Source organism: Neomonachus schauinslandi, chromosome 14, assembly GCF_002201575.2.
Source record: "Neomonachus schauinslandi chromosome 14, ASM220157v2, whole genome shotgun sequence".
Lineage (NCBI taxonomy): Eukaryota > Metazoa > Chordata > Mammalia > Carnivora > Phocidae > Neomonachus > Neomonachus schauinslandi.
In genome coordinates, this window is record NC_058416.1 from 21,549,309 (window position 1) to 21,573,762 (window position 24,454).

At 35.7% G+C, this 24,454-nt stretch overlaps 1 protein-coding gene across 1 annotated transcript in view; it reads right to left on the bottom strand.

Annotated features, from left to right (window-relative positions):
• Positions 1-24,454, bottom strand: part of DCC (DCC netrin 1 receptor) — a 773,306-nt gene that overhangs the window by 292,011 nt on the left and 456,841 nt on the right. Inside the window, exon 12 of the mRNA XM_044921252.1 lies at positions 19,045-19,094. Within this exon, the coding sequence (XP_044777187.1) occupies positions 19,045-19,094 (50 nt within the window). The remainder of the gene's footprint in view (positions 1-19,044; positions 19,095-24,454) is intronic.

Genomic DNA, 24,454 nt, shown 5'->3' on the forward strand with positions numbered 1-24,454 from the left:
TTTAAAGAAAATGGGGAAAATAAAATGTTCAAATGTCCAAGAAACATATGAAAAGATGTTCAACATCTTTAGTTGTAAGAGAAGGACAAATTACAGAGACGACAACATATGACTACATCCCCCTTAGATTCGCTAAGATTAACAAGTCAAACAATACAAACAATGCATGTGCTAGTTAGGATTAGACAACTGGAACTTTCATACACTGCTGCTGGGAACTCAAATTGGCAAGATCATTTTGGAAAACTGTTTCTAATCCAGTAAGACATTTATCTAAATTCTGACCCAAGAGTTCTCCTTCCAAATACTTATCCCATTGGAAGTTTGTGTCAATGAAAGACTTGTTTAAAATATAGTAGTTTTCTTTATAACAGTTCCAAACACCATCTAATTGATTGATCTCAGCTTAGGTCTTGATCTCAGGGTCATTGAACACCATCTAATATTCATAAAGAGAGGAGTGGAAAAGCATATGAAGTGTATCTATGCAATGGAATTACACTTAGCAATAAAAAAAAGAACAAATTATTGTAACACACAACAAATAGGTGGATCTCAAAAATGTTATGCTAAGTGAAATAAGCCAGTTACAAAAGGGCAAATATTGTATGATTCCATTTATATGAGGTCACTTATAATAGGCAAAATCATGGAGACACAAAGTAGAACAGTGGTTACCAGGGCCTAAGGAAGGTAGGGAATGGGGATTTATTGCTTAAAAGGGATAGAGTTTTTGTTTGCGATGATGAAAAGGCTCTGGAGACAGACAGTGGTAGTAACTGTACAACCATATGAATATACTTAACGCCAGTGAGACATACACTTAAGAATGATTAAAATGGTGAACTTCATGTTATGTATATTTTATCATGATTTAAAAAAAAAAGCCAAATAAATCTGTGTTGAAAGTGGGAAGAGGGGCGCCTGGGTGGCTCAGTTGGTTAAGCGACTGCCTTCAGCTCAGGTCATGATCCTGGAGTCCCTGGATCGAGTCCCGCATCGGGCTCCCTGCTCGGCGGGGAGCCTGCTTCTCCCTCTGACCCTCCCCCCTCTCATGTGCTCTCTCTCTCATTCTCTCTGTCTCAAATAAATAAATAAAATCTTTAAAAAAAGAAAGTGGGAAGAGGTCCAATTGTTTTGTTTCTGCACCACTAAGTTATAATCTTAAGGCACTGTATAGATACCGTGTTCATCAATCTTTTCAAATACAGAAAATGGATGCTTGGAAGACAAGAATCTATGGAAGGGAACAGGGACTTGTATGTCTAGGGGTTCTTTCCCTTTTAACTCTGTTCAGACAAAGGAAAAATAATTCTAGGTACCACATGCCATTCTAAGAGGTTTAAATTTTCATTAAAGTGAGACAGCAGACAGGCTTTCACGGAAATAATGTGAATCTGTGCCCACATCCAGCAGAGATAATGATTCTTTTAATCATAAGTTAGTGGGCCAAATTCAAAAAGACATGATGGGCAGGCATTAGGTAACTAAATAATAAATAGTAATTGCATTTCTTCCTTTGCATTTTAAAGAGAAAAATACCTGAGAACTTCTACTTGATATTCCTTACACAATGTACCCTCTGTGTCATGAAGTCACTTGAAATAATGTCATTTGATGCTGTGCATCCAATAACTTTAAATAACATCATTAACATTAGAATGAAAAGAATGGAAATTGGCTACCTAGAAGGCATCCTTCCTCATACTTATAAGGTTTGTCAAACAAAAATTATGTGACTCTCCCTTTGTTACACATATTTGTCTTATATCAGTAATAAAATGAATATATATAAGGAAGAAGAGAGGAAGAAAGGAACAAACCATATGATTATCAAAAGTTTCAGTTTTAAACCAATCATTATTAAACAAACTATTATTTTTTCAAGAGATCTAGGTATTAAAAGGCACTATCAGCTCACTGAGAATTGGTGAGTGTGCATCTGTTCCTTGTTTCAGTACAAAACAGAGTAAGCACTAGTTTAGCCAGACAACAGGAGTCTGTTACTAAGTTGCTGAGGGATTTAGATTGTCTTGATTTCATATAGTTTTTTAAACGAGAGACTTGTATTATTTTATCTCTAAAGTTCTTCCAAATATGTTATTAAGTCGTGTTTAAGAGAATAATGGTTTTTTGTAGGGTATACCTAGATTCGTGTGGTACATCTGCCTGGGCTTTTTGGGGTTATAAGAGAAAAAAAAAAGGCTGGCTGGCCAATACTGCATTTTGAGACTAGAAGAGATGGAAAAAAGATTTCCTTCTTTTCTGTTTCTTGCTTTTGTGTGGATACCTGAACTATTTCACATAAAATAATATTTATACCAATCATGAAGTTCTAAATACTGGTCCACATGTTTGGTGCCAAAAGTAATTTTTAGAATAGTTTTAAGTAGGGGAACCTGGGTGGCTCAGTCAGTTAAGTGTCTGCCTTCAGCTCAGGTCATGATCCCAAGGTCCTGGGATCAAGCCCAGCATCTGGGCTCCCTGCTTAGCGGGGAGCCTGCTTCTCCCTCTCCCTCTCCCTCTGCCTGCCGCTCTGCCTACTTGTGCTCTCTCTCTATCACTCTGTCAAATAAATAAATCAAATCTTAAAAAAAACAGTTTTAAGTAAAATCAGATACGATTAGTTGAAAAACCATCAAGTGAAGCATTAAACCATTTTCTTTTTTATCAACTCCTTTTGCTGTGGCTTTGAATGAGAATATGATATGATAAATACATTAACCCTAAAGGCACAGGAAATGAGGTAAAATGAGAACCTATAATAATTGCTTAAATAAATCAGTTTAAAATACTTTCAGAAATGTATAGAAAAACCATTTCTTGGTATAATTTTAGTTTGGATGAAAAAGGGCTATATCAATGGAACCCAATCCCTGTGTATTAGTTGACTTTTGGATATGGGTAAAAATGTGAACTTTGGTTAAAGCAGAATAAATATCTGAATTTGTGCATGACATGGAGAAATATAGGGAAAACTAAAGGAATATTAGATTAAAAACTGATGTGATAACTAAATAGAAAAACTGGAGAATGTTCACATAAGGGAAAAATAAAATTAGTGGCTTGTTTCGGATAGTTTGGATCTGGCATTTCAGCCATTCTAGGATTTTCTCCCATAGCTCTCATTAGCTTGATTTTGGGAACAGGCAAGGGAGTTGACAGAAGGGATAAGATATAAATGAGAATAGTATTAAAGCAAAACAAAACAAAATAAAGATAATCTTGAGGGTACTGAATATGGCCAGTCACATGATCAACCACAAGGTCCAGTTTCAGAATGAGAGTGAGATAATGCAGAAAATGATAAAAGGTTGTGAAAATGAAGGGATCGAGGTGGAAGTGTTTATGAGGTTCATCAGTTTATTGAGAGTGAAGACAACAGTGATCTGAAAGGAAAGAGTAACCATTACCCAAGATGGTTTTAAAGTTGAAGGTTTTTAATGTACATCCTGTCAAGGGGAAGAAAACAAGGTTACAGCATGGTCTAGGGTTGGTGGATGAATTAAAGTAGGAGGGAAAATTGCCCCCAGAGTGAAGAGGCCAATTGAAGTTGGGTGGTATATCAAATAAATGGACCACAGAATTAACATCTTACACACTGCCTGACACGCACCAGGTGTATAACCCATCTTTGTTTATTGATGTTGAGTAAGTGCATGGAGATTCCAAGGGACCTTTAGAGGTTGTTGTAATGGATTTAACCTGAGATAGAATGTAATAAAAATAAATAAAGAGGTCTTGCATGTGAGTAAGACAAAGGCTGGTATGAACAGAGTGAGGTGGATGCAGTTCATGAGCATCATTCATGAAATACTTAAAGGTTTTAGTGGAGAACCAACTCGATAATCAGTCCACAAGATAGTGTGACCACACCACAACATCGGTGTGATAGTAGATTATATGAATAATAATGTAATATGAAGGCGAGGAAGGTACCCTAAAGGGATGTTTAATAATCACATGCCATCTGTAAACTGTGCAGAGGAGGATGACATATCAAGTGGGGAGCTGACAAGCAAATGAGAAATATTTGTAGAAACTAAGGATATTTAGCTCGGAGAAGAATCGGTGGAGGGAAGGGGAGCCTGACAGACATCTTCAAATATTTAGAGTCATGCCATAAGAGAAGTCACTAGACTCACTTGATTTGTTCTTTGTAGTCCCAGGGGAAATAATTATGACAAATGATTGGAAGTTATAGGGAGATAGAGCAATTCATTTTGAATATAAATTTCTGGAAGTTAGACCTACATATGACAAAAATGGCTGCTTGGGGCAGGGAGGGGGGAGCTCCCTGTCAGCAGAACAGTTCAGGCATGAGCTAGAAGAAGGTTTTATCAAGGGGATTTGTATAACAGATGGAAGATGGGAGAACCTGGCTTTTAAGAGCCTTTCCGCACTTATTTTCTTTTTTTTTTTAATTTATTTTTTTTATTTTTTTTTTAAAGATTTTATTTATTTATTTGTGAGAGAGAGAATGAGAGAGAGCACATGAGAGGGGGGAGGGTCAGAGGGAGAAGCAGACTCCCTGCCGAGCAGGGAGCCCGATGCGGGACTCGATCCAGGGACTCCGGGATCATGACCTGAGCCGAAGACAGTCGCTTAACCAACTGAGCCACCCAGGCACCCTCCGCACTTATTTTCTGAAGCACCAAAAATAAACTTACAGGTTCAAGATAAATTCTTGGTGATTCTGGTTTTGTTGTTGTTGTTGTTGTTGTGTATATGGTAGAAGAGACCACAGATTAGTGAAAGAGGAATGAATTAAAAATGTTAATACTGTGAGATCCATCTAACATCCTGAGGATTAAATAGAATTTGTGTAAGACATACATTTAAAAGTTTGAATCCAATTAATACTCATATAAATGTTATTTGTTGGGCTTTGAAAAATCAGTCCATCAACTATAAAATTCAGAATTGAAATAAGTCTCAAGTTCATTAAAAAAAAAAGAAAAGAGCCTCCTCAAATCAGTTACATCATTAGTCACAATTCTCTGCAAGGTCAGGCAAAAGAGCCCTGATTGCTGCCATTAGGTAAAGACAGGATGTGCCACATTGTTGAGATACTTACTCATAGTCTATTTTATGGGTGCAGCTATTGATAGTTATAATAAGTATAAATTTCTTTTATTGTGTGCTTACTATGACAGGTACTATTTTATGCACTTTAAAGTTATTTATGACTTCTCATCCAAAGAGCCGAGAGCATATTCAGAAGTATATTTCCCAAGAATAGCATCATAACACAATGTTTACTTTAGTTTGAAATAAATCTGATGTGACAGCATGATAGATATATTTCCCTTTGGCTAAAGAGCATCGCTTCCCATCAATGTCAGTTCCTCACAAGACCCACATGTCAGAGAATAAGTGTATTTTCTTATTGATAACATCTGACTCCTGTGTGTGCCACTCTGTCAAGTTGTATCCCATAGTAAAGTTCTTGACACACATGTCCTCCTTGGGATAGAGGAAAAAAATCAATTCTAAAAATCAAAATAGGATCCTAGCAAATACTCTCAGGAAAAGGGGTACTCATTTACTCCAGCCAAGTCTACATACTTACATACACGTCGAGGAAAATTAGGCCTCAAACTACATGTCACACATGCAGATATTTCTAAAAATTGTGGTATCTACTATCAATTATAGAGAGAAATCATACAAATGATTGATTGAAACAAACTTTTCCTCTGGTGTTCTAAACTGAATATACAGAATTTCTAGATATTTTGTAATCTTTAAGTGAAGATTTTTAAGGCAGGCATTTGCTCCCTTTATATATAATTCAAAATAAGAGAAAAAAAAAAGTACACACCGGTGTATTAGCTTATCATACTGCAATTCAGACAGTTTATCTCAATGATCTAAATTTCAGATTATTTCTTGATAAGGCCTCTTAAGGGGTGCCAGTATCTAGTTGTTAACTAATAGGTACATAATAACTCTTTGTTGAGTAAATGAATCAAGAAAAATTAATTAATGAGTAAATGGCTGAGTAACAGACAAAAGACTACATGTTATTAGTAAAATCAGATAATGGAATCCCTTAAGGAAAAAAATAAAATAAAAATAATAGAGAGTAGGGTAAAGTCTCTAAAGCTGCTAAAGTAAATGCTAAACATGGGCTTTATTATGTAAGATTGTCACTTACATTTCAAAAAAGGTACAGAGGTGTTTATCATTCATCATGATCACTGAAAATGGATGGACTGCCTTCTGGATTAAACACTGAAACTGTCATCTGCTATCTGAAAACACAAGTTTCCTGGACAGGAAACCTCCTGAATCAAAAGTGTGTGTGCTAGGAGGTGGGGAAGGGATTCTTCATTTTCAACAAGGACTGCCTTATAGGATTTTCATGCTCCTTAAAGTTTGAGATAACTCGGAGCCTTCACCTTCTTTTTTCTCCAAACTGCAATGGTGAGCCTCCACCTGCTGATTCTGTCACACTCAGCTTCCACTCCAGGAGAGCAAGGCAATGAGCAAGATTCTGTCCCACCTGGAGCTCAGGTGCAGCTTCATAGACCTGGTGTCTCGTCCATCAACCTAGAACATCTCTGATTATATCAAAGCTAAGTATAATAAAAAAACCTCCCAACTGCCCCTGAACAACAGGCAAGGGGCGAGCAACTGCTCCATTATCACAGATAGAGAATTTAATTTCTTCTACACGAGCAGAAGCTCTATTCAATGTCAGGTGCTGTCACTTGTCAGAGTTTCTCATTCTTTGCTACTGCTCATGGAGGTGTTGAGGTTTCCTGACTGACAAGCAACCAGGGAGGCCTCTTATTAAACTGGCAGAACAGAAGTGTCTAGCTAGTGTCTGTCGCATGGTATATACTCAATGAATATTTATTATTAAGCAAACATATGAATAAACGAATGCACAAATGAATAAACGCATGAGAAAATTAATTCAAGGTTATAACAAAAATAATTTTTAAAATTTTTGTTCCCTTTTTGCTAATAAAACCTCCAAATGAAGAAATCATTTGGATTTTTTCAAACTGACAATGTTTCCTTTAAATGTCATTATATTTGATTTCATCAAGAGAATTATGTACATTAGCATCTAAATGAAACACAAATATGTTCTTTCTTTGAAGTACAAAAAAAAAACCCAAAACGCTTAACTTGGAAATATGGAAATATAAACATCTCTGGAGAAGTACATGTTGATATCACAGCCATGGACTTCGACATATATATTCTTTGCACCATTTAGATTCATCTATGCATAAAAGATAAAAATCTACAGTCAGCTTCATATTTTAAAAAATATGAATTTTATTTAAAGTCTGTATGGGGCATTTCTTCATGTATAAATCCCTTTTGTGTGTGTCTCTTCAACTTTATCTGTGTAAAAATAAAATAGACAACTATCTAGTTAATAGCTACTGCCTCTCCACTAAAACACAAAATGATTTGTCAAATAGATCTCTCTGAAGTATGAGAAATGTTTAGGTAGGAGGAACTTGAGTTATTACAATAAAAAAAAGAAAATGGAATTTCTCATTTCCCTTGGAACAAAGGAATTTATAGAAGACACACGTAATTTCTCCTAGTTCCATGAAGATTAGATATTTAATAGAACCATAAGTTAATTTTCTGAAAATCTTAAATTGTTTTTCCATACTTTTTAAAAAGATTTGTTTATTTATTTGAGAGAGAGCACGCATGTGCCTGTGAGTACACTCAAGCTGCGGGGAGGGGCAGCGGGAGAGGATCGCAAGCACAAAGCTTAATCTCTTGACCCTGAGATCATGACCCTGAGATCCGAAATCAAGATTTGGACACTTAATCGATTGAGCCACCCAGGAGCCTCTGTTCTTCCATACTTTTTACCCTACTATTACATACTTCTCAATGTATTTGAAAAATCCATCTGTATTCATTATAGTATGTAGAATATTTTCTAAAAATGTTTAGGAAACATGAAGATGATGCTTTTAGATTGTCAATTTCATGTAGAGAGTTTTCCAGTGGACTGACTGATGTTTTGGACAGCTTTGGAAAACTAATGGAAGCTATTTTCTATGTGAAAGAGCAACATAATAAATGAAATAAGTAGATTTCAGTGTTCAGTGCTATCGAGAGTATATATTGAAATTGCATGTTAGTGGGCTTTTTAAATGAGATTAAACCAAAATGACTTCAGGGCAATCATATACTAGACTTAGTTTGGTTGCTAAAGCAGCTATATCTTAAAATAACACTCTTATTTAGATAGTTGCACTATTACCTGGCAACGTTTGCTCTAGGCTTCTTATCTAATTAATGCCCATTTGGTTTAGTTTTGCTTATTATTTAAATTAACCATGTTTGCTAATAAAATGTATGGCAAGTGTTCTGATTTGCATTTTCTTTGAACCTTACATACATTTCCTAATGGTTCCAGACCACTGCTGCTACTGAGTAAAAACAAAACAAAACAAAAAAAATTTAAAAGTTTTATTTTATCGCCAACAAATCTTGAGAGTTGAGGTAAAGCTCTCCTCTGTGATCTCATTTTTTCCCTTTCAAAGTTTCATTAATATATATATTCTACAACTTGGAATTGAGGAAAAACCAGAATTACCTTTGGAAATGCCAGAAGTCTTTAAAATTGTTTACTATCAGCTTTGCTCAGTGAACAATCTAGGGCTCTTCTTAGGTGTTTTTTAGGCTCATCAGGGAGAAATATACGGTTGCAAGGAATAGAGTCAGTCTTACAGGTAGGTTCAGTCCGGGAGACACTGGGGAGCCAGGCGCATGTGTTTTTGAATCTCCTTCTCAGGAGATCTCCTTTCTTAACATTTATGACCTCCTTTCTTGACATTTATACCCACCTCTTTCCCCGCTTTCCGCACCTAGTTCTGTTGGCCACTTGATGGTTTAACCCACCTTCCAGCTTCTGATCTAGACCTTACTTTCTGCCTGGAAACTACTCCTACTGAGAACTTAAAGCAGTTGAAGGCCAAGCTTATCTTGAACTTCTTCTCTCATAAGGCCCTATATATAGGATGCAGTGTGGCCAAATGACCAACAACCTTAGCCTGGGTTTGAATCCTTGTGCTGCCACTTCTTGCCTGTATGGCAGCGGGGCTCATTACCTAGCCTCTCCAAATTTCAGTGGTCTCTCTGGAAAAATGGAGTACATTAATACTAATCATACAATTATTATACAATTATACAACAATCATTATACAATCCACTGACTTTAACCACTTTTTCATTATCCGTCACTCCCGCCCCTGTACCCTCCTTCCCTTCCTTAGCTTCGAGGAAGTGGGTCTTTTTTTTAATCATTCCCTTGCAAAACCCCTTTGCCACTCCACCCCTTCTCCCCTGACAAACTCCAAACAAAATAAAACCCAACTATCTGCCTAACCCAGGCCAGCAACCAAGCAACCACACCTGGAGAGGGAAACAAACACAATTGTGTTGGCTAGTTTCACTTTAAATTCATGACAACAAATCTCAAATGGCCAGTCCACACTGCTCAGCAGTCATAAGTTCATATACTTTATGATTCTCTTTCCTATAATCTGAAATAACTATTTCTCATCTTGCTCCCTGTCTTCAAACTCTCAATACTTGATCCTCCAAGACTTCACATGCTGGTGAAGAACTTTTGTCATGCTTCTCATCTCAGCTACTGACGTAACTGCATCTGCGCCCACTCCCTCTGCCTTGGCTCACCTTCCCAAGACTGAAGAATCTGCTCCCCTGCACCTGCGTGCTGGAGCCTCTGCCTTCTTGCCTACACAAAGGATTGCACTCTTGCAATTTTGCACTCTCTCTTCTGCATCACTAATTTCCCCCTCTAGGCTGCACTATTTGCAAAAGTTGCAGTGTCTCCTGTGTTCAAAAAGGAAACAACAGTAAATACATAAATAAAACAGGCAATAAAACCTCCCTTAAGCCTACCACCTCCTAAAGTTACCGTCCATTTCTTTGTTGCACTTCAGAACAAAACTTCTCAAAAACATCTGTGCTCATGCTCTGCAGTTCCCTCGCCTTCCTCTCCATTTTCATGCTCCCTCCCAAGCGGCCGCATTGCTGTCATTATTTTACTATATTTTTCATCAGCACCGACATGGTTAGCAGCACCCTCACCCCCAAACCCCCTCCCCCCAACCCTGGCTTCTGCGATACCATCCCTCTTTATTTTCTCCTACCACTCTTGCTCCTTCTCATCTGTCCAATCTCTAAATGTGCAGTATCTCAAGATTCAGCCATTTGGTTTTCTAACTATAATCTCTCCCCAGGTGTCATTGATATGACAGTGACTCCTAAATTTATATCTCCTGTCATGACCTGTCATCAGACCTCTGGTCTCATACGCCAGATTGTCTACATGATTGACATCCCTAATTGTATGTCCAGTAGTTATCTCAAATTCAAAACATCCAAAAACTAATTGATTGTTCCCTCTAAACCCATCTTTTTCTGCACTCATCCTTATCTCATTAAACAGCCCCACGGTGCACTCATTTGCTGTAGCAAAAATCTAGTCTCTATCCTTGATCCTTCTCTTTCCCCTGCCCTTTATAGCCAATCCATTAGCCAATCTTATTGGCTCTAAATGCAACACACATCATGATTTTTCCCATTTCTCTCTTCATCTGCTGTAATGACTCCCAAGTCCCAGCTACAATCATTTCATACAGATCACTCAATTGTCTCCTAAACGGTCTCCTTGCTTCCACCCTGCCCCATCCCTAATAATTTTCCTCACAGCAGCCAATGTGATCTTTTAAAAAGAGATCACTTCCCTTTCAAACCTCTTTTCGTCATCCACAGAATGAAATTGTAATTTTTACCATGCCCTATAAAGCCCCACATGATCTGGCTGTGACCCAGAGATCTGTGATTCATGCCTATGGCTATTATTTCAATCATTCACAGACGGTTCCCTTGTCAAGGCTTTTGTACTAGCTGGGAGCTTTCCTTGGAATGCTTTATCCTAAGTGTGCAGACACTGGCCCTTTTTCATATTCTTGACTCAGCTCCAGTGTCACCTCCTTAAAAGGCTTTTCTCTGACAATCTGATTTAAGTTAGGTCCTTCTCTGTCATGGTATTGTGTTTAATTTTCTTCACACAATTCATCATTCTCTTGTGTTAATTGTTCAGTTCTTTGTTTGCTTATCAATCTATCTCCCTGTATTTGAATTTAAGTAAGTTCCAGGAAAGAAGGAGATTTGACTGCCTTCATTGTAGCTTTTCCAGCAATAAGCTCAGCTCAAAGTTAGTATTCCAGTAATCAGTTTAACAACTAATACTTATAAGGTTATTATAAGAAGTAAATAAAATAGTGTTTTAATTGCTTAGCACTTCGCCAGGCACAAAATACCTGCTGAAAAAGCTAGTTACTGCCATTATTATTATTATTATTAGGTGTTCCTTAAATATGTATCAGGAATGTTAATTAAAATAACTCATGCTAATATCTTAAATAGTTTAGATGAAGGATTTGTAACACTAACAGTTATTTTCTAAGGCAAGCAATATTTTAAGCTAGACAAGCAAATTAAGTTTTTTGCATGTAGGTGAATGTTTCAACATCTCTAAATTCAAATCACGTAGTTAGCGACTGCTTTTACCTACTGGTAAGACTGAACCTATTCATGTCCTCTAAGTAATCAACCATTCCAAATATAAGGGCAACTTCCTTGAACTAAATTAAAATCAGAGACCTTATCACTAGACCTAGGTTCATTTAATTTAAGCCCATTATTAAACCTCCCACTTTTCAAAAATGTATGACTTGAGGGAAATCTCATTAAACTTCACGGAGAGGCGAAAGAGAGCTTTGCTTTCAGAGCCAACCAGAAATGGAGCCATTAGACATGTGTGTGATGAAGTACAAATTACCAAGGTGATATTAAAGTGGGGCTAGAACACACAAGAAGGTGGTATTCTACCACCTATTTTAGTCTTTGTCCAAATCCTTTGCGCAGGTATCCTAGATGGCAGTGACAAGAATGAACTTGGAAAGAACAAAATATAATAACCCCAAAACACACAACAAAAAATGATACATGTAAGTATTTGAAACATTCTAGGAAATGTTTTTCTAATCCTATCTACATTATAAAAAGTTCGTATAGACATGGAGATTTAATCATGCCTCTTATTTATTCAGATCCTGTAAGAGAGGTCATATAGGTCATTCTCGACTCCCTATTCCATAGTTTATGCACATAGGTCCTTTGTAAAGACTGTTCTTAGATTCACTTCTAGTTTTTCAGAAATTTATTTTTTCTTATCTCTTTTTTTCCACTTAATTTATATTTTTATTTGAAATTAATTCAGGGAAGAATGTACTTTTTTGTGGAGATGAGTTAGCTCAACTTATGGACTGCACTGTTCTTGTTTGGAATGTATATGTTACCAAGATAAGTAACATGGAAAAAGTTTTAAGGATAGTATTTAGTATAAAAGGCATCTATAGAAAGAAATCATTTGACCAAAACAGAGGTAAACAAATACTTTTCACAGCCCTTAGTATCTCTATTAGGGGACTTATATTTCTCACATTTTAAACCATGCAACATCATTGCTTGGGAAAGTACCATGAGTCAGTATTCTCTAAGAACAGCTCTAAGAGAATGAATGATAGTGTAATATGAAGGTATGCTTTGAATTCACAGTGTATTCTCTTATTGAACTTATTTACAGAATGCATTTAAATTGGCATGGTGGATTTGTTATTTAAAAATTGGTTATCTATTTTTTTTTTTACACTATCTTAATACTCTCCCCATCATAGTTTATCCATTCACTGTGTTTTCACTGGGGAAAAAAAAAAAGATGGAAACTGTTGACTTATTTGAACTTTCCAAAAAAAAAAAAAAAATCAAAGGATCGATTTAGCCACTGGTTCAGAGCTCTGGTCTAAACTGTAAATGGGATATGAAACTGATGTTGGTGACCAAAATTATGTTTTCAGAGTTACTCCAGAACAATCCCATGCATATACTTCTGGTTCATTGTTTTTAACTATAGCAGTTGGTTTTGTCAGTAAATCTTTTAAAATTTTATTTTATTATGTTATGTTAATCACCATACATTATGTCATTAGTTTTTGATGTAGTGTTCCATGATTTTAAAAAAGAATTCATAAATATGGGACCTTGGAATAGAATTATTTTGAAAGCAGTATCAACAACGGGAAGTGAGGTGTTCCCTCCCAGCCAATTAAAGCATCTGCCTCTATTCTTGACCACTATGATTCATTAGATCCTTCATTTCCCTGTGAAGATGTAAAACTTTAAGAATGTTCTCATTTCTTTATTAAGATAGAGTAAGAGGACAATCACATTTTTTTTTCCACAAATAAGTCTCCTCACTTTTTATAAAATAAGTCAGGAAGCAGAAAGTAGAATGTTGGTTGCCAGAGCCTGGAGAGAGGGGAGAAATAGAGTATTATTATTTAATGGGGACAGAGTTCCAGTTTGAGGAGATAAGAAGTGTTCTGAGAGTGGATGGTCGTGATGACTGCGTAACAATGTGAATGTACTTAAGCCACTAATCACACACCCAAAAAAGTGTTAGAATGGTAAATTTTATGTTATATGTATTTTAGTACAATAGAAAGTATTGATTTGTTTAAAATGTAAGCAGGCCGGCAGGTATCGGAAGACACATTCTTTCCAAATTACAGACCAAAGTTTTATACTTGAGGGAGTTCCCATGAATTACATGTTGTCCAGTTTTAACATAACATAAAAATTTATAGCCAGTCTATTCTGCAAATTCTAAGCAAAAACAGAAAGACTAGACTGGAGGAACTATCAGGAAACATTGTCTTCCTTAAAATTACACTTCTACCCTTATACCCTTCCCAAGACTATTTCAATCATAGCCCTCTGGACATTGTCTACACTCAAAAAACACTCAGGTAATGCATCAATGAAGAGATCAATAACTAAAATAAATACAAGGGATCTATATCCACTTGAATTGAATTGACGAATAACTGGACCAGACACTATAATTAAGTAGAAATGCTCTGTGTATTATGATTGCATAAAAACACCAGTGTGAAGTCTGAAGTGTAAATATTATTGCAAATGCCAGTTTCTAATTTATCTTTGCATGGTAGCAATGACCTAAGGACTCCTGCATGTCCTCTTTCTCTACATTAAATACATTTCAGAAAGCAACTGTATTTGTTGTGGGGAGGACTCAGAGGTCTGGCTCCAAATAACTCAATGGCCAAAGTGTATCTTATGAAGGATTCAGGATGATTGGGAGAGAAACAAAAAACTGTTTTCATGAGCTGTCTGAGGCCTCTGCCTATGTTCAACATACAAGGGGAAGATCAACATTCACAGGAAGTATGGTTGGACTGAAGAAGAGGGTCTAGAACACCTGTATGAGCAGTATGTTCTCAGGGCGGATGCAACGCAGCAGGAAGTGGTGTGAATTCCAGCGCCCTCTGGACAACCAAGAGGAGAAACCTCCAATCGGTGGGGGGAAAAAAACAAAAAACCAAAGTATCTGCAAATTAATATTGTAACTCACACTGCCTCTTTGTTTTACAATTCTCCATTCTCTCCCCTCTCCTCACTTTTGTTCACGGTCCCTAACAAGTGTGTATCCCAGTTGGCAGTCAAATGCAAATAACTCACTCAGCCGTCCACTTGACTCTCATGTTCTGTTGATAAGAGAACCAGCCCAATGACAGGGGACAGAGACCTGAGTCAAACCCATTCTGTCACTCCACATTTTCAGAAGCATATGCCCCTCTGAGGTTACCCAATAATACAGTCCTTAGATTACCTCTGCATTGTTTTTGTTTGTTTGTTGCTTTGCTTTGTTTTTAAAGAAAGAGAGAAAAAGAGAAAAGAAAGAAAAAAACAGATGTTAAAATATCTGGAACCAGAATGATCAGTATGTTTTCTGAAGTTGGAAATTGTTGTTTTAACTCTCCCTTTGGGTAGTTTCCAGGTAAAGGGAATTGTATGATCATTAAACTATTTTCAAGTTATTTAAGCATGCCAAAGTATGCTCACACATGAAGGGCTGAGGCACTAAGATGTAGGAAAAACACCAATCACTTTTTCTACTGTTGCAATCAAGGCATCACACACACTATCAAACTGCGAGTGACTAACTGGGTATTAGCTTTTAGGAATGCAACAAAATTACATCGGCATAGATGTATCTGGTGTTCAAGGATAAGAATTTCAACACTAGAAAGGTGCAATGAGAGAACAAGAGGAATCCACTATTCTACATTTAAGAAATCTAAACCTGCACAAGGATCCATACCTGGTGATATATTGGGTTTTATTTATTATTTTTAATTTCATTCTTGGTAATCAATCAATAAATATCTAAACATGTGAACTGAATCCAGTATACTTTAATCAATATACGTGTCCCATTTTCTCTAATTCTGTAAAGATAAAATGATTGAGAAAAGGTCTGACAAGTGAAAATACAGTTATAGATATTTGGAGCCATAAAGATTTTAGAGATTCTCTCTTCAACTCTCTCATTTTATCAATGAGAAAATAATGTCAACTTTGAGGAGTTAACATCGACTGAATTTGGTTACATTAAAAGTGAATTTTCTCTCATATGTTTTCCTATTAAACCATGAGTTCCATGAAGGCAAAGACTGGGTCACTTAGGTATATATAGTCATACAGTAGGTGCATATGCAGTGTGTATGTATGTATATATGCATGTGTGTATATGTATGTATATAGTATATAGTAGATACACTGTAGGTACACAGCAAATGTTGAATGACTCAATGAAACTGATCTCGACTTTCCAAGATCTCAAAGAGCTAGGAAAGGAGTCCAAGCATCTTGAATCGTAGCATTCTCTAAATGTTCTTACTCTTGGAACTTTTATATTGGAAAATAGTCAAGTACCAACATAATCTCTTCCCAGTCTACAACTTATGCTTTATATTCTACCCAACTAATTAAGTTGTAATATTTATTTCTTCAAATAATAATTGAATTTTAAAGTAAAATCTTAAGGAAATTATTCCTATAACATTTTCTCAATAAAACAGTCACATTTTAAGTCCATTATGTAAATCATTATTTTCTCTTTTCTTATGAAGATGTTATTTCTTGTAAAGCAATTTTAGTATGAGAAATAACCATATAATCATGACTCATTACTACTAAAATTAGTATCTATAGATAAAGTCATTCCTTCAGAACAAAATTTGTGTTCACAGTAAGCCTGCAGAAAGGGAATCAAGTCTGTTCTATGTTTATAGCTTTATAAAGGTAATCTGTATAGGGGCTTTAAGAACAATACAGTAACAGAATTTCTTTTGGTTCTTTTATATAAACACGTAAGAATCTTACTGTTTGCATAACTTGGGACACGATTTCTCAGTCCTGTTGTCTTATTGGTAGCCAGAACCTTAACAAGTACCTATAAATGGTCGTTTTTATACCTTATAGTAACTTCTCAATTCTATGTACAGAAATCCTAGTTACCTATGTGCAAAAGTATTAGCACCACCAAACTTTCTCATTGACTATCAATAAAATGATCAATTATGTTCAGTAATTGTAAATATTATATAGAATAAAAATTTAAAATATGGCTCTGTTCTATATTAAAAATCTCAAGTAAAATGAATAACATAAATGTTGTAATTCTTTTAGTTAGATAATACTATTACTTATTCAACTAAAGTATTCCTTTTTAAATAAATTTTGGTTCTTAAAATGGTAACAGGGATAAATATTAATATATTTGAGAACTTTTGTTTCAAACATAAGAAGAACATCAAAATACAATATTGTTTTTGTATTTCTCTTCATCAACACTGGGGATAAAAAAACAAAACAAAACAAGTGTTTTGACCATCCAGTTTCTTTCTTCTTGGTAACAAACCAAGAAGAGTCCAAGAAGAATCCAAACTCATATTTTATAATTCCTTAAAAGCTAGGAAATAAGATAACAGAAAGAAAGAGAGGCAAATAAGTGGTTTTCCAGCGCCTGGGCCTGCTGTATTCATTCTGAAAAGCTAATGAACAAGTTAAATTTTCTAGCAATGCAATGTTCCAGATATAACCACAGGAGAATAGAAACAGGAGTGCTTATATTTGGTTGTAGCAAGCATTGCATATTATAGAAGAGTACAGGCTGGGATATTTGTATACATATATAGAAATCAGTTGAAAATCCAATTTTGCAAAATAAGAATTCCCTTTTCAGGGAGGTAAAAATCCATATTTAAATACAGTTAGCATCCAAGGTCATTCAATAATGCCTTATTCACATTTCAGAAGAAAACATTCATCCTTTACAAGAGTAGACTTTTAAAGAATATGACCACATATGCATACACACAAAATAGTTTGTATCAATTTCTATGTTCTGTTCTGGAGGAAAGATGCTGGTGAAAACTTTAATAAAAATAAATTATTAAAACAAGAGGAATCATAATATGTTTTCCAAATTTCATCCATTAACAACCTACAGTAATTGTAAAAATCTACTTGACTATGATTTGGTAATCTCTTAATATGAGTGGCACATCTGTAAAATATTTAATGTTGTTGCAAACAATAATACAGTTTTTAGGGGATATTTATTTCTGTTTTTTTTCCTTTAGCTCATTTTTTTTCTCCCTAAGTTCACTGATTTTACCCCTTCTAATTTTAAATTTATTTTACTAGTTCTTATCCAATATGGGGACTAAAAATATAAGAGGCTAACGATTTTAGAGACATTTCACTTGTTCCAAAAGACAAATTCATTTGATGGAGGCAAATCTGATCACAGTCATAAAACAGGGCTTCATGGGAGATTTCTGCAAAGTATGGCAAGGAATCATACACTGAGTGAATGGCTACTGACAGAAAGTTAGATCCCTTGTATATGTTCTATTACTACTTTTTTTTTTTTTAAGATTTTATTTATTTATTTGAGAGAGAGAGAGAGCACAGGAGAGGGGGAGGGCCAGAGGGAGAAGCAGACTCCCTGCCGAGCAGGGAGCCCGATGTGGGACTCGATCCTGGGACTCCAGGATCATGACCCGAGCCAAAGGCAGTCGCTTAACCAACTGAGCCACCCAGGCGCCCCTCTATTACTACTTCTTCATGGTAAATCAATAAGGAAAACATTAACATTCATACTCCCTGAATATAGAAACTGAGGCTTGCTGAGGTCAGAAACTTTTCTAAGATCACATACAGTTATTAAGAGAGAAAGCTAGAATAAAAAACCAGAGTATGACTTTCTCTAAGACTCGTAAGATTTCCCTGCTGTCTCCCAAAGCTTAGAGACTCATTAGGCTGATCCCCCCTCACTGAGGCCCAGGGATAGTGAAGTCACTTCCCTGAGAGCATAAAACCAAGTGATGAAAGAGTCAAGCCAAAACAATCCTTGTTTGCTTCATTGTCCTATATGGCTTTAGCTTATTTTTAACCCCCAAGGCACACTTGAAATAAGGAGATGTTTCTAGAGAACTGACTTCTGGCATTAGGCTCCTTATCTTCAGCCACACCTAGTCTAATTTAAGTCCTTTTGAAAGTTATATCAGCTTTCCAGGCCAGGAAAACATTAATCACTGGATAACACTGCTTCATGAATATAACCTTATTGGACCTCAAGAAGGGCCTTTGATGTCTATAATTCATAAGTGCAAAATAGGGATGATGATGAAACATCCCATTCTAATTAATCTGTCAGGAAGCAAAGTCTCTCCATTCCACCTCTTTCAAGGGGAAGGTTTTGTTCATTCCTTCAATCAGTTGTGGCATCTAGCACATTATGTCCTATACTGGTAAATATAGGTAAATAGACATCTTTGCTTCCTGATGGGACAGCCTTTAATCATTGTCACATTTATAAAACTGTGTGCTATTAGTAAACCAATCCTTCCTTTAATTAATTCAAGTGTGGTTGAAGAAGATGTGCAATCCATGCTGCTCACTCACTGTGCTCTTCTGGAACATTCCTTCACATGGAAACCACCAAGCACCCAAGGAAGTGAATGAATGGGGCAAGCGAAAATTAAACGTGTAGGCAATGAAATAGTGAACCTTTCCGTGACTTACCCTTGAATTAACTACTTCCAGGGAGACGTTCTGAGGCGGGGCACTTGGCACTAAAAGGAACAAAACAAGGTGAGATGGTTACTGCCAAAGTCAGAAAAGAGAAACTACAACCCTCTGTGAAAAGAGAGAGCGTGACTTTCACAGTTCATGATGGTAATTAGGTAGGCTGATCCAGGTGGCACTTCAAAATTTTCCTGGGGAGATGAAAAATAACTGCCTCTGTTTATTTTTTCTCACTTGGTAGGGCCAGGCATCCATATAGGGAGCAACGCCCCCCCCCCCCAAATTGTTAGGCAAGAGAGCACCTGCCGTGATACCAAATACTGCCATTTAATTACGGCTTTCTTGTTATAACCTTCCCAGAGAAACCAATAAAAATACACAGGAGATTTCCTAGAGTGGTTCTAAAGGCTTAAGATATTGTGTATTTCAGGATCTGCATGGTTTTATTATAAAATATGTCATTCTAATGGTCACTCATGTTGCTTAATCCCCTTACTGCAATCTTTATTATCTCTTAAAAAGTGAAAAAAGAAATACATGTGTCTTTTTATCTGTGTGTAATTAAACCTATGTGTCATAGATGCAAGCAGGTTATCAAATAGCTTTCAGTGAGTCAATTCCATGAACAAAAAAAAACCAGTTTTTTTTCTTTGTGGATTTTCTAGGTATTTTTTTTTCTCTTATCTGCATTTTGATTGCCCCTTTCCTTCATGGAAGAAGGAAGAACATGTACAACTTTCTTTATAATACTTGTAGTGAATATTTACTATATCAAAAGGTGAATATCATCACGTGAGTAATTCAGACACCATTCACTAAATGGCCATGCTGTGTCAGATACTTCCTAGATGTCTTAGGTGAATCATAAACAAAATAAAGCTTTCTGCCCCACAAAATAGAAGTAGCATTCAATAAATGCTTAACACGTATTAATCTGTAAAATGAGTAGTCCCTATTTTGTTCATGAAAAATTGATTAATTCAACAGAGAAGAAATGCTCTCAGCATTTTCAAGAATTTAAGGGCCCTTTTCTGTTTGAACTTGGACAATTTCTACATTTCTTGAGGGTACTTATATTTTACCCTGAATTCATTTATGCCCTACTCTGAGTTTACCTTTTGAAAAGTAATCACCATAAAAAAAAAAAAAGAAAAGAAAAGTAATCACCATGAGGGCGCGATACATATCTGATTAATCTTTACAGCCCCCAAACTGACATTCAGTTAATAGCTACTGACCCATGATTACATGAACAAATAAATATTTACTAAAATATTAGCTCCTAGGCCTTTCTGGACACCATAGGAATTACAATAAATTACTCTGTTTTCATTTTGAACTTCTTATCTTAGTACTTGGTGAAGGTTGTGGGCAATGTAACTTGTAACAAAAAAACACTCACCGGAGGCTTGTTTTCATGAATTAGGTCAACAAGAATTCTTTCAGAAACTATTTTATAATTTAAGGAATAGACTTTATTATTCAACTTATTTTAATTCATATTATATTTCCTTTCAGATACAGAATATAATCCCCACAGGGTCCAGGATTCTTGTCCCTTTAGATGCTGAATCCTCAGTATCAATAAGAGTGTCAGGTATGTGGGTCACATGCAGCAAATTTGTGTTGAATTAATTAATTAACAGAGAGATTATAAAACATAATAAAACGTTTTTCATACTCAGGGTTTTCGTCATTACAAACTTTCTTTTTGCGGTTTTATTTTTTTTAATTAATGTATGACATTCATATGGTATAATGCACAAATCGTGTATGCATGATTGGATAAAGTTAAATGTCTGTGGGTGTGTTCACATTTAAACACCACCTAGATCAAGATATAGAATATTTTCAGCATCCTGGAAAGTTCACTTGGGTCCCTTCCCAATCAATACCCTTCTAAGAGTAACCACTATTCTGACTTCTAACACCATTGATTAGCTTAGCTTGCTTTTGAGCTTACTAAAAATGAAATCGGTTATTTTGTTCAAGCTGCTTTCTCTTGCTCATTATTATTTCTTGGGATTCATTCTCTCTGGTGCATCTTGCAGTAGTTTCAGTTCTTTTCTTTGTTTTTTAATTGGTCCTATGTATTCTAATACGTGACCATTCTATTTTATATAAACTCATTCTGAAAGCATTAGATTACTTTCAGTTTAGGGCTATGAGAATAAATCTGCTATGAAAACTTTTGTACATGTCTTTTTATGAACAACTATACTCATTTCCTTCATTATATACCTAGGACTGGAAAACCTGGTAGCAGTGGAAACCCTTATGGGGGTTATAGATAGTTTAAATATAGCAAATTTCCAGAATGTTCATATTCTTACCAATCTTTGTTTTTTTCTGAATCTTCTTCATTTTAGTCACTTGGTAGGTATGTAGTGTTTTTATTTGCTTTTCCCTGAGGACCAGTCACTTGGAGCATCTTCTTACATGTTTCGTGGCATTTGGATGTCCTTTTTCATGGAGTTCTTAAAGTATGTGTGTTTTTTTTTTTTTTTAACAGATCAGTTTCCTTCAAAACTCATTTTCTAAAATTTTCATTCTTTTATATCTTATATTCCATTTTCATGTTACTATGATTAAAACATTAAGATTTTTTTTCTAAAGCTAAAATAGTGAGAAGGGCTCTCCTGCATTTGGCAACCTTCCTATCTTCTCGACTCTTCCCAACTGTTACATTAATGCAATGGACTTCCCTAAACTACCTTCACAGACCCATGGACATCCCATTCCAGTTTTCAGGAAAGGGTATAATGCAGAGGCTTTAATAAGACCATCTCCACATTCTATTTCTAAAAGAGGAAATATTAGAGTAGGCTGGAAATAATAACAATGTGTCTGATCAGAAAAACTAAACAGAATGACATCCTCACAATGAGGAAGAATTTAATATAATCCATATTCAAATTATTCTGTAAAGCATTGAAAATTAAAATAGGCACCGAATGAAAAAAATGCAAAGTGCTCCATCATATAACTTCACAAACTTGGAGCACACTGGCTATTCTTGCTTTACCTAATCAGGAAAGAAAGAGAGTTTCTCCTAGAGCATTTTTAGTTATCAATCTCCACTCCCTCCCTCTCACTATCAATTCCCCTATTATTGAGATACAGTAGATAGGATTAGATGCTTGGTGGAAGTAAATGGAATCCACATTTATTTGAGCTTTTCTTTATTTGATTTCCCAAGATGTTTCATTGTCTCATGAGGGGAAGAGGAAGGCCATAGTTCATTTTTTTCTCTTCAAACTGTCAAGCAATTATCATTTACAATTGTTCGTTAAAGCCAATCAGAGGCATTTGGTCCAGAAACTCCCCTCAATATGGTGACACATGCTGGTTTGATACATATGATGATGATGCATTCTGTAGAGTAGATAAAATTCCCACATTTGTAAATGAATCTCCATATAGACAGGCACTTGAATTCCTCCCCTTACCAAATGTGTGCTGTCCTGTACACATAATTTATAGGTTGAAATAACCGACATATAATTATGGGCTTTGTACTTCCAGCAATTAACATGAGAAATTCATTATCGAATAAGAGAAACTCAAGATTTTTTCACATTAAATCTTGCTTCTTTTCTTACTAGTGACCTGGCCTGCTGCTTACTAGCTTTGACCTCTTTCTAACAGTTTTGTTATCTGTAAAGTAGGAAAAAACTTATAGTATCATGAGGATTAAACGTTCATGCTGCTAAGTGACTAGCGCGGGGCCTTGCACTAATAAGTACTCAATAAATACCAGTGACAACAGCAAAAAGTACATTCTTATAGTTAAGTTTGCCTATGAAATTGGGTCCTTCTACTTTTGGGCACAAAGCAAGCTGGCATGGAAATTCATAAATATTAATTGATTCATAAAATATTTTAATGACCTACAGTTGTCAACTAGTTCAAGAGACAGTATTTGAGAACAAACTGGCAAAATTAGTTACACTCCACACTAAATATTAGACTCCCTAGATCTGATATTCTAAAATCCCAAACGGTTTAAAGAAGTGGATTGTTGTAAACAAAGGATACAATAAGTGGGGGAATCTGAATGAAAAACAATTTTTCTTCCCAGAAAAACAACGAAAGTGGGCTAAGTTAGAGATGACAGCTTACCAGGATAAACATCTTCACATTTTATTCCAGCATTTTAGCATGGAATACCACTGGGATAATTAATTCAGAAAAAAAACCCAAAACATTATTTGCATTTTATTTTGTTTTTATTCAATTTTTTATGGTCCCAATATAAATTTTTGTGGTAAGGGTTCCTCTGACCTGATAAGAAACACAGTGTTCTCTGTAACACAGATGCACTTAGACACAGTTATCTATTAAATTGGCCACATAAATGGGAAGTCCTAAAGATAAGTCTACACATACTAACAATTGTATTGTTTCCTGAACTGTCTGATTAATTCAGTAAATATTTACTGAGATGATGAATGCGGAGACGAATATAGCAGCATCCCTCACATTAAGGAACATGTAGTAAAAGGAGAAAAAATGACATGTACATTGCCATAGATAGCATTTATTGAACACAAAAATATGCCATGCTTATATATTAGGTGCTCACATGGATTAACCCATTCAATTTCCACATTTCCCTTTTATAACATCCAGAAAGTCAAGGAGAAGACAGCTTCACGACTAAGGACTGGGAAGTAGGAGGCTCTGAGATGTGATGAAATACATCTCTGTATGATGTGTGACCTCCGCATGGCCAGCTTCAATAGAGTGAAGACATCAGATTGAGCAGAAGGAAGGGGACTGGATAATAAGAGAGGAAAAGCCGAGAGTGCAGGGGATTTTGTCGGAAATCAAAAGAGATGAATTGATTGTGAAGAGGGATGCAGACGAGGTCCAGGAGCCCACTCCAAGGGGGCCACTCAGTTCCTGCTTTCTCCTATCAAATGCATTGATAAAGACAAGTTGGTATCTGTTGCATAGTGACGCTTGTTGGGTCAGGGTCTTGAAATCCTTTTATTTAGTGACAGACATTTTCTAAGTCCTAACTGTTGCAACACTTAGAGATAATAATTCTTGGACTAATGAGTAATAATCTACCTCTCTCACTTATGACATTTAAAACCAAAGTGAAGAATAAGGCCACAGTATTACAGTTCAGAGTGTGAATGAAATCTACATAAATTATGTAAAATATTCATTTTCATTTGTTTTCCTTTTATTTTTATAATTATAAGTTGTGAAGTAATTTATTCTGCCAATAAATATTCTACTCTGTCTTCAATAACAGAATCAGATGGATGGGCATTAAAAATGATACTGAAGTGGTGTCACATATAATATAAAATATTTTTTTAAGTTGAAATTGCAAATGAACATCACTCTTGTGTCTTTGCTGCACTGTCCTTAATAACATGCATGACCTTCCTCG